The sequence below is a fragment of the Macaca thibetana genome, chromosome 1 (assembly GCF_024542745.1).
Source record: "Macaca thibetana thibetana isolate TM-01 chromosome 1, ASM2454274v1, whole genome shotgun sequence".
In the NCBI taxonomy this organism is placed as follows: domain Eukaryota; kingdom Metazoa; phylum Chordata; class Mammalia; order Primates; family Cercopithecidae; genus Macaca; species Macaca thibetana.
Window position 1 is genome coordinate 188,972,830 of NC_065578.1, and position 12,085 is coordinate 188,984,914.

Consider the following 12,085-nt stretch of genomic DNA (forward strand, 5'->3'; position numbering starts at 1 on the left):
TATCTGACCCAGCGCGGTGGATCACACCTATAATCCCAGCACTTTGGGAGGCCAAGGCAGGCAGATCACCTGAGGTCAGGAGTTCAAGACAAGCCTGGCCAACATGGTGAAACCCCGTCTCTCCTAAAAATACAAAAATTAGCCAGGCATGGTGGCAGGCGCCTGTAATCCCAGCTACTTGGGAGGCCGAGGCAGGAGAATCACTGGAACCCAGAAGGCGGAGGTAGCAATGAGTCGAGATTGTGCCATTGCATACTCCTGCCTGGGTGACAAGAATGAAACTCCATCTCAAAAAAAAAAAAAGAAAAAAAAGGAAAGAAATATCTGACAAGCACGAGAATAAAAATATTCATTCACCAATCAAATATTTATCAGTTTGAGGCTTTATGCCAACATTTTATAGTTTCTTAAAACTTTGTATGAGCCTATATTATACTCCAGACACAATGCTAATTTTTAATCTTTCCAAATGCCTCACCTAAAGTTTCCTTTTCCATCGTCTTCTTTTACCTCCAAAGAGACACTGAAGGTAAACACATCACTGTCAGGGGTAGGAATAACTGAGTCTTTAACATCAGACACTTGTCTGGAAGAACGTTTGAATGCTGTACAGAAACTATACAAAATTCTGCTTACCTAAAAGAATAAAAAAGGAAATACCATTAGGCAAAGGTTTTAATTGCATTCTGATAGCCTTCTCTCCGAACTATTCAATCTATAATTTTCCATGACCAGAATTTTCTTTAGCAGAATATATATATTTATATATATAGTCCAAGTATTTATCAGATGTTTAGAATTACATGACATTTTCATCACTTGTGTATTTAAAAAAAGAGGGGGTGAACAACTTTTGGTGGTAAATGTAGACCATCCAAACTCCAAATTATTACAACCTAAAAAATATCATCAATGTGAAGTCCAAGAAGGGAAATATTGCAGAAATATCGCTTAAAAAGTAAATTAACAGAATTTTTTACTTTGAAATTAATAATGGGGTATCATTTCACTTCATGGAAACTTAAGTTCAAATCTGAGGAGGGCTTTCAAATGTACACAAAGTTCAACAGTAAGCACCACCAGCTTACATACTGGAGACCAGCAGAGAACTATGATTTAGGAGCTGCAACTAGAATCTGAGCATCTTGAGAATGAAGAAGGGCAAGAGGGCCGGGCACGGTGGCTCCACGCCTGTAATCCCAGCACTTTGGGAGGCCAAGGTGGGAAGATCACGAGGTCAGGAGTTCAAGACCAGCCTGGCCAGCAAGGTGAAACCCCATCTCTACTAAAAATACAAAAAATTAGCAGTGCATGGTGGTGCATGCCTGTAATCTTAGCTACTCGGGAGGCTAAAGCAGGAGAATTGCTTGAACCTGGCAGGCGGAGGTTGCAGTGAGCCATTGCGTAACTGCTCTAGCCTGGGTAATGTACGACTCTGTCTCAAAAAAACAGAGAGAAAGAAAGAGAAGAAAGACAAAAGAAAAGACAAGACAAGAAAAAAGAAAAGAAAAGAAAGGGAGAAAGGGAGGGAGGGAGAAAGGGAGGGAGGGAGGGAGGGAGGGAGGGAGGAAGGAAGGAAGGAAGGAAGGAAGGAAGGAAGGAAGGAAGGAAGGAAGGAAGGAAGGGACCTTTTACTTTAAAAAAAATTATCTTTCAAATATTTGCTTGCTTCTCTCAACTCTGACATTTAAATACGGTGATAAACATACTAAACTAATTTAAGTTCGCAAAATAAACTATATTTATAGATATTTCTAGGCTTCAAAATATACTACGAAATTGAATGTATCTTAAGATGATTTACTAAAATGGTATTAGTATCTGAATTTTCCCAACACTCTCTCACAAACAAGGTTTTAGCCCAAGTCTCCCAAGTTCTCTTTTCACTTCCCTCAGCCTCTGGGGGCTAGATACAGAACCATAAAGTAGATACTGGCTTTATTGCTAAAGCCAGTAATATAAAGAGCTACCAGCATTTTTACTCAATGTTGTTGTGCTATAAAAGTATTGGGTTCCCAGAATGAATGCTGAAATGGTCTTATTCTTATCTATTTTATTGGTATTAGGCCACTCTACTGACTACTTTTATACATACATACATATATATGGATATACATATGTGTGTATATTTGTGTGTATAGCTCATCTTCTTTCCTCAAAGTGAAGAAGTACTCTAAATCCAACACTTCTCTAGAAGTTATTCTCCTTCTTGGTTCCAAAAGATGCATCAGATCATCACAAACTTGTGAGCCTGAAGCACCAAAGATTCTCCAAATCTCTCAGCCCACCCATAGGTTGACAATGAAAACAAGGTGAAATATGATGGGTTAAAAAAATATTTTCAATATGTCACACTGGAAATTATAGGTAAGAAGAATGCTGTGAACATTAATAAATCCCTCACTTTAGATAAAGTGAATTCAAAGTACTTGTTGAACTGTATTAGTCTAGGAATACAATATTTGTAACTTGCTTAAAACAGGAATACTCCCTATAACAGAAGAGTCTGTTAATGTATGAGGTCTTTCGTTTTCCTTTGTTTTATTCACATATTCTGCCACTTTTTCTTGTACAAGCACACACAGTCTAACACATTTAAAAACTTCCGATTGCCACATTTATGCCCATTAATCAATGATTACCCTAAAGTGCCTTCCCAATGCCAAATTAATAGTTTAACTTTTAACGACTCTACAGAAATCCTACCTGCCAGTCTAAAGTTCAACTTCTGCAGTAGCACCATATTTATATCACAATGTTCCTAAAATTTCTTCAGTATTTTACCATGCTATCCCCATTTTAATCTTGTATGAGTAAAAATAACAAAAGCAGCAAAGGATTGACGCTAATAAGAACTGTAGGCCTCAAATCTTATACAATTAAGACAATGATAAACTCATTCATTCAACAAATATTATTTGAGCACCTTCTGTATACCAAGTATTAGTCTAGGTACCAAAAATACAAGAGAGAACATACAGCCTATACTTCAGCAAATGTAAGTTGAATGTGCTTGGGGATGGATGAGAGGGAATCATTAGGTAAGCTAAAAGCTGAAAGGTTCAGCCTCAGCTGGATACTTACTGGATTTAGCCCAATAATTCAAATGTTTATAGAGGAAAACAGAACCAAAGAATATGCTAGAAACATGTCACTGAAGACTATGCCTACAAGGTCAACTATAAACAGAGACTTTAAACTACTTTTAGTTCTCTGGGTATTCTCCACTTGCTATTCCTAAATGAAATATAAAATCTACTGTCTGCTTTTTATACATTTAACTTCAGCATATTTTTTGTTTTGTTTTGTTTTAAGGAGTGGGGAGTTTAACAGGCAAGAAAGAAGGGCAAAGAAAAAAAGCAGCAGCTCCCCTATACAGAGACAGAGGGAGAGGGGCTCCAAAGCCAAGAGACAGAACACCACCTGCCACAGATACTAACCAGGTATATATGCAGAGGCTGGAGGAGGCAATGCCTGATTTGCATAGGGCTCAGGGGATGGGTTTGACTAGGCATGTCATTCAAGTAGCAGGCGGAAAAAGCTAGCCCTCCCACCCTAGCTTTTAATATGCAAATACAGGGCGCCATGATGCTCTCCACATGCAAGGATATGTGTGGGCAGCCATGTTGCCAGGAACATGTGGGACAAGGGCAAGAAGGCCATGGGAATTGCCATGTCAGGTGGACCCAGTTTCTACCGGCTGGCATTTACATATTATAGGTTGCTGGCCTGGCTCTAAGAGCCGGGGCTTTACAAGAAACTTTTCCAGAGATGCTTTAAAAAATGAAAATTTCCCAAGGACCCCTTTTCCTCTCTATATGCCTAAAATAATATCTTAATAACTCCGACAACATTCCCCACTGTAGAGATGCCACAATAACTGCTGTTAGGGGGTTTTGGGCCAAGACTCTTTCTGGCTACTTCCAGACAAGTGTATTTTTAAGAAAGCACTGTATGTGAAAACAGGGGAACACCTGTATGTAATTTTGTATACATTGGTAGAGTTAAACCCCAGCCATATTTATTCTTTTTTCCCATCTCTTCTTTTTCACATTCTTTATGTCAGATCAGCCAGCTTGTCACATCAGAAGGTCATATCAAAAAAAGTCAAAGAACTTGGCAAATTCTAAAACAGATGGCAAGGCTTCAAGAAATTCTTTATAGAAAGGTTAAGTGTACGGAGCTGAGCCAGAGTGATAGAGAATGATGGAGGAAAAAAAAAATCAGACTCCATCTTTCTTTCTTTTGGAGAAAGAATATGACAGTACATTAACTGCATTAACGGCAATCAAATTGCATTTAATACTACGTCTTACAAGTTGTCACTTCTACCAAGAGTTAAAATAAATTGTGAATTCTAGAGTCTGTGAATAAGCTGAAACACTAATCCAAGAATTAACAAGATAAACTTCAGAAACGACTATCAGTATCTTAGGACAAACTGGATAACCAATTACAGTTGTCCCTTGGTATCCATGGGGAATTGTTTCCAAGACCCCCCAAAACTCCCAGATACCAAAATCCATAGATGTTTAAGTCCCTTATATAAAATTGGGTAATATTCCATATAGCCTACACACATCTTTCCATATACTTTAATCTCTAGATTACTTATAATACCTAATAGAATATAAATGCTATGTGAATGGTTTTTATACTGTATCATTTAGGGACTAATGACAAGGAAAAAAGGCTATACTATTCAGTACAGATGAAACCATACACTTTTATCAAATATTTTAAAGCCATGGTTAGTTGACTCCATTCATGTAGAACCCACAAATATAGAGGGCTGACTGTACATCAAGAAAAGAAAATTAAAAACACATTCCATGGCAAATACTTCAATATATGTCACACTATTAAAACACATATACCAATAGTCTTGAATTTTCTTTGCAGAAGGAAAAGGTTTATTGATAAATAATACAATCTTACTCCAGAAAACAGTATCGATAGAAAATACTAAACACAAAACAGTATATCTGTTTGAGTTTGTTGTTGTTATTTTTGAAGAGGCAGGGAGGACAGCACATGTAGATATCTGGAATGGAGATACACCAAAATCTTAACTGTGGCGGAATTTTAAGCACCTTTTATTTTCTTTTTTATTTCAGTATTTTCCAAATTCTCAAATATGTATTACATCTTAAAAGTCCAAAACACTGTTATTAAGTAACAAAGGTATTTATTTAAAATAAATAACATAGCTAGTTTCTCCAAGATGAAGTCTTTTCATTAATATTGGTGAAAGATAACCCACTCGTTTAGAAACACCATATATCAAGAAAATGTTCACCCAAGGCCAGGCATGGTGGCTCATGCCTGTAATCCCAGTACTTTGGGAGGCTGAGGCAGGTGGATCATTTGAGGTCAGGAGTTCAAGACCAGCCTGGCCAACAAGGTGAAACCCCATCTCTACTAAAAACGTAAAAATTAGCCAGGCATGGTAGCATGTGCCTGTAATCCCAGCTACTCAGGAGGCTGAGGCAGAAGAATCGTTTGAACCCAGGAGGTTGAGATCGTAGTGGGCTGAGATCTTGCCACTGCACTCCAGCCTAGGAGACTCCACTTAAAAAAAAAAAAAAAAAGTTCACCCAAGAAATAAATGTGAAAAATACATACCTTGAAAGGTATGTATTAAAATTTTTAAAACAACTAGCTCAAATACATTATTCATGGGAAGGAGCTAAAATAAGAGGCACATTACCAGGGAACTTTTTAAAAATCATAAATATCAATTGATTTAAGGAAAACATGGACAAGACAACTTCTGAATTATGTTCCAAAATGAGGCATTTAGCTAACATACCAATTAAATATTTGTTTAGAAATGATATTTTCCATTGGGTGTGGTGGCTCACGCCTGTAATGCCAACACTTTGGGAAGCCCAGGCAAGTGGATCACCTAAGGTCAGGAGTTTGACAGCAGCCTGACCAACATGGTGAAACCCTGTCTCTACTAAAAATACAAAATTATCCAGGTATCATGGTGCGTGCTTGTAATCCCAGCTACTTGGGAGGCTGAGGCTGGAGAATCACTTGATCCCGAGAGGTGGAGGTTGCAACAAGCCAAGTTTGCACCATTGCACTCTAGCCCGGGCAATAAGAGTGAAATTTCATCTCGAAGAAAAAGAAAAAGAAATTTTCCCATGCAAGGAACAGGTTTTATTTTATACAGTGTCATATCTGCAACCCCAATGCAATAAGAATAAATATCTTCCCAATGATGCCCTTGATATTTATCAAGAAATATCTCTGAATGCCTTTAACACCAGATGATAAAAAACATGCTCCTATAATGTAACACTCAAGAGTTTCTAATACTGAATAGTATCCTAAAACATACAAATATCATCAAAATCTGCTTTGAATAGAATGGTTACACTAGCTAGTAGAAACATAATCTTAAAAAGACTCAACACTTTAAAAGTATCTTATTAAAAGTTTTATATAATACATCCACAAAGATGCAACAAGAACAGGTGCCTCCTTGTATTTTTTTTACTACACTTTCTGATACCTTGCTTGGTCTGCAATTCTTCAGCAGAAGCCTAGCATATCGTTCTCCTTATACAGAGATCATTGACCTCAAGATACTTCTGGTTGGATTGTCCAACCATTTTGCCATAGATTACTGAAATCTACTCCAGCAGTGTCCTGTAGAAGCACAGCAAAGTGTTTGTTGCAAGTCAAATGTGTCCTAACCCTTCTGTGGGACCTCCTAATCCTTGTGTCACAGGTGTCCAAGAGAGTCATCACCCTCACTGGGATTCCCTTCTACCACTGTTGGTGCCTGCAGTTTGAGGGGTTTTATAGTGAAATAAGCATCACAGTGACAGTAGTGGCAGCCATGTTGCTACTCCTGCTTCAGAAATCTTCCTTTAACGACAAACCTCTTCAGCTCTCATCCATGAGCTCTGTAAAAAAATAAAATTAAATAAATAAATAAATAAATAAATAAATAAATAAATGTGTGGCATTACTGGACAGTACATACTTAAGCAGTAAGAATGTTTGTCACCTGATTCCTGAACTATCTGCAAACAGTTTGTGCCCATCAAGAGGGACTGAAATACTAACGACTAAAGGTGTTCATCACAGAACAGAAAACTTCTGGGAACTAGACAACCAGATGGCCAGTAAATGTAACTAAAAGACTTCAGATTAATTAAAAGCATAATTATTTTTTAGGGCAGAGAGGAAGATGTTGGACAGCTTCTGTAAAAGGGTCAGATAAAATACAAAAAGTAACTGGAATGCAAGCTATGTTGCCAATAAATCCCTTTATAAAACATAACTAAAATACAAAAATCCACATTTGTGTTTTAGAATATGTAAGCAACAGGAAAGTTGTTACTGAAAACTGTATGGCTCTTCAAAGTCAAAGACTTCAATTTAAAACCCAGCTCTCTCACCCAGTCTCTTAGCCACAGGATAAACAAAGGGTAATCACACAATTTATCATCCAAACCACAACACTTTTGAGAATAAAAATGAGGGTATTAGTAATAACCTGGACAATAAGCATAAAGTAGAACTGCTCCAGGCAAAGAGAAACATAAAGTCACTTGTCTAATAAGACCAACCTGGTCATGGGCTGTTATGAGTATCAAATGAATGCTTAGCACAGTGCCTGGCATAAGCTCTCTATTTATACTGGGTTATTCCTCATTTAGAACTGATGTCTCATTCATTACCTGGAGGAGGATTTTTAAATTTTTTTAAAAAGAAATAATGTTTCATAAGAAGGTTTAATGACCACTGTCATGTATTTCTCCTTCAAACAATATATTTTACCACTAATGCCTGCATAATGTAACACTTTCTAAAATGCACTCTAAAAAATTTATAATAGATGGAGATAACTTGCTTACAACGTGCAATGGAACAAATATGCTCTCTAGAAATCGAGAGCATTTATTTAATACTATATCCAAAATGGTCTGGCCAAGAATTTCCTATAGTTTTTTTCCACTGTTTACCTACCATGATAAGCTCTCAAAAATAACAAACATTTCCCCTACTCTAAACCCAAGTGAATGCTATAATCCAAAAGAAGACAGTTTCATACCATTAGTTATGGAAACCTCTTGCAGCAATTCAGTTTCCTTCTGCAGCAGCATTTCTCTCTCCAAGCAGCAGGTTCTCCAGGTCTTCAAAGCTCATTTCCTTGCTGTTGAGTTCCAGTGATTCAGAAATCACACAGGTGTGTTAAATGATGGCTGCCAACATGAAATGCCAGGATTCTACCATCTGCTTCCCCACCTCTGTAGTGGAGTTCGTAAGGGTCAGAAATAGCCCCCCTCATTCACAAAAACATACATATTCCTTCAGCATATTTATATTCACTATTATATGCCAGGCACACTAGCAGCAAACTTACACGCATTCACTCTCTTATCTATCAGACCATTTTGAATAAGAAGTCAGTATACACATATAAGTGCTGGGGAAAAAAATAGATAAAACCCCATCTAAAAAACAAAACACAAAACTTCAACTTCTTTCATAAGGCATGGGTTCTGACAGATAATTTCTACAGTTACACTCTAAATTTTATGCATCTGTGCATGTTCAGTTTAGTGTAAAGCAAACTGATTACCAGGGCACAAGAACTGATCATGCTTTGTATCAAAATCACAGAAATCTACATTTCCATGAATTCCCATGTTGTGGCCAGAAATAAACCCAAAACTCCTGTTAACAGAATGATTTATTCATGTTTCATGATACAGGCTAGAATAACTATTGCTTTCAGCACTTTCTGCTGAGAATTTATTTTTTTACAAGCAAACATACCTGAGACATTGCCATCCACACACATTTATGAATGCCTTTGAAATGGCGGCAAGTACTAAGAGTTTAATAGTGCAACATTTTAAAATTGGGGATAATTCAATAGATGTAGAAAAGAAGATTTCCCTATGCATTTAACAGCATTTAATCTAAACCATTTCTCCTAACAATAATCTACCAATTAATAATTGCTATAAAAAAAACTTACTGGCATTTTCAAAGGACAACAAGTTGTTATACCCGCTCTATGTGAGCATTTGTATTTTTAATTAAGCCAGTTCTCTGAAGCAAAATATAGCCTCTGAGCAAGAAAGCACAAAACAAATAATCACCAGTGAAAACCACACAGATCAATAAAATAATATTAATGCAATATCTAAATGAAAGCAATATGCAACTATCCAGCCCATCAGAGAAACAGGTATCATTATAGGCACTTTTTTATATCACATGGAAAAATCTACTAGGGCAAAGTAATAAGAGAACTGCAAAAATAATCTCCCTTCTGAGCATAGGTAATTCACTACCATGGTTTGGTAGAAAGGCAACTCATCCAGTTGTATTTTTCTATGACAATTGCTAGGCTGTGAGAGTGCCCTACCTACGCAGATATACCGGACTTGACTTTCCACATTCAGTTCTATGTCATTACAAATACTAATTTTGTCTTTAGAAATATGCTCCAAATTTATGTAATGTATTTATACAACAGTGAAATTAGAGCTCAAAAAGGTTACCCTAATTCATCTCTATAGCAAATTGCTACACTATAGTATACTTACTGCCTCTTTAATTTCACAGGAGAAAACATGTATCTGAAATTCTTCTGAACCATGGGAACTCTCTGTAAATGCAAAGCAATTGCTCTCTGTTGTTCCGTCATGTCCACGTGCACAGAATAAAACCTTATAGATTGGAAAAGATGCTATCTCCACATTGCTGGATTGGTCTATGATTCTGTAGAACAGTAATGAAAAGTTAGATAAAATATTAACTATCGAAGAACAAAGATATATTTCCAGTTAGGTTTAAAAAAAAAAAAGAACAAATAGTTTTACTATGACAATATATGATATATAAACATAACTATCTTTTTTCCCCTTTCTTTGTTTTTTTCTTTTGAAACACGGTTTCGCTCTTTCCCCCAGGCTGGAGTGAAGTGGCCCAATCTTGGCTCATTGCAACTTCCACCTCCCGAGTTTGAGTGATTCTCCCGCTTCAGCCTCCCAAGTACCGGGATTACAGGTGCCCGCCATCACACTGGGCTAATTTTTGTATTTTTTGTAGAGACGGGGTTTTGCCATGTTGGCCAGGCTGGTCTTGAACTCCTGACCACAAGTGATCCACCCTGCCTTGGCCTCCCAAAGTGCTAGGATTATAGGCATGAGCTACTGCACCCGGCCAATCAAAAGTATCTTAAAAATCACAAAAATAAACTGGAACTAACAATGCAAGAGAGAACAAATTATCTTCATTTTCATAACACACACACACACATGCAAACACACACACACATACACACAAATTCTTTATTATCTTCTGACAATTTCTTCACTCTTACGTTTCCTATGATCCAACTCATTTACTCCAAAGCTAAGTATACATGCCTGGTAACAACTATATCACCCATCCCTAAAATCTAGTCTTTTTCAGTTATGACAAAAGGAATGCCAGTCTAGAACAGTATAGACTATCCCTAAAGAGCCCACTTCTATTCTCAGCAGCACCTATTAGTTTATCTAAGCCCCAGTTCATTATTCAACTGAGGTCCTTTCTACCACAGAAAAGGTCAGGTGGTTCCAAAGATGAATTCAACAACAGAATATAACAGCTGAAAGGAGTCTGTGGGATTTGGAAGCAAATAATTCTCTGACTTTCCCTACACAAATCCTAAGTCCTGGCTGGGCACAGTGGCTCACGCCTGTAATCCCAGCACTTTAGGAAGTCGAGATGGGTGGATCACTTGAGGTCTGGAGTTCGAGACCAGTCTGACCAACATGGTAAAATCCCATCTCTACTAATAAACACAAAAATCAGCCGGGCATGGTGATGGGCACCTGTATTCCCAGCTATTCAGGAGGCTGAGGCATGAGAATCACTGGAACTCACGAGGCATAGGTTTCAGTGCGCCGAGATCATGCCACTGCACTCCACTCTGGGCGACAGGGTGAAACTGTGTCTCAAAAACAAAAACGAAAACAAAACAAAAAACAATCCTAAGTCCTGGACTGATCTACACATTCAAGACCCCTTCAAGATCTGAAATTAAGAAACTGAGGGGTAAGGGGACAACCCCAGGAATAAAGAGGCAAGTCAAAACACTAAATCTCTGTCAAGGTGTGTTTGGCAAATTGAAGCTAAACAGATAACATAGAAGACATTTTGAAAACAATTTTTCTTTAAAAAGACATCTTGACATTTTTAGACGCCAACATATAAACAATATACATGCAAAACCCCTTCCTGAAAAATTCCAAGCATTTTTACCAAAATTTTCTAAATTTATATCGCTATTATTTTAGTACTCGGAACTTACCTAAGTTTTCCCACATTCTAAACTTTAGAGAATGAGGCAAATTAGACAGGGTTTTAAAAAGATTAAAGCAACTTTCAGAGAATATTCCAGGCTCAAGACAAATTCAACCTCCTCTCTTTGACCTGGTCTGCTTATTTGTTCATTCAACAAATATTTGCTAAAATCTTGCAATGAATCACTTACTTCCCTAGCCACTGACGCTACAGCAGGGAAAAATACAAAGAAGCTATTCTCACAAGCTTATAATCTAGTGAAGAAGATATCCAATAAACTAATAAGCAAATAAATATAATATCTATTCAAAGAAAAGTGCTATTTAAAAAAAAAGCCCAGTATGAAGAAAGAGAGTTACATGATATAACCAAAGAAGTCTTCTTATGATAAAATGTTTACTAAGATGAAACAAAAAACATTGGAAAATCAGGGAAAGATTTACTTAGGGAGAATAAAGATAATATGCCAAGGTCCTGGGGCGGGAAGTGCGACTGATAAGTCCTATGAGAATGAACACAGAGGCTAGGATAACTGGAATGTAGTGAATGAAGAGAGAGAAAGGGAGAGGAAAGTGGTACTAACATTGCAAGTAAACAAATCTTCATATTCTTGCATATCTTACACACACACACACACAAATCTGCATCTTCTTTTGATGAATGAAGAGAGAGAAGGGAGGAGGGAGACAGAAGGACAGAGAGTGAGAGAGAAGGGAGTCCTCTTGAATAAGATTAGTATCCTTATAAAAGAAACCCC

At 37.2% G+C, this 12,085-nt stretch overlaps 2 protein-coding genes across 7 annotated transcripts in view; both read right to left on the reverse strand.

Annotated features, from left to right (window-relative positions):
• CACYBP (calcyclin binding protein) overlaps nucleotides 1-12,085 on the reverse strand; it is a 753,822-nt gene that overhangs the window by 711,022 nt on the left and 30,715 nt on the right. The gene's annotated exons all lie outside the window — the stretch shown is intronic.
• Nucleotides 1-12,085, reverse strand: part of RABGAP1L (RAB GTPase activating protein 1 like) — a 790,617-nt gene that overhangs the window by 695,056 nt on the left and 83,476 nt on the right. For all 6 annotated transcript variants that reach the window (XM_050767055.1, XM_050767059.1, XM_050767046.1 and 3 more), the window contains exons 5-6: nucleotides 9,582-9,756; nucleotides 479-636 (exon numbers count right to left, since the gene is read on the reverse strand). In XM_050767055.1, the coding sequence (XP_050623012.1) occupies nucleotides 479-636; nucleotides 9,582-9,756 (333 nt within the window). The remainder of the gene's footprint in view (nucleotides 1-478; nucleotides 637-9,581; nucleotides 9,757-12,085) is intronic.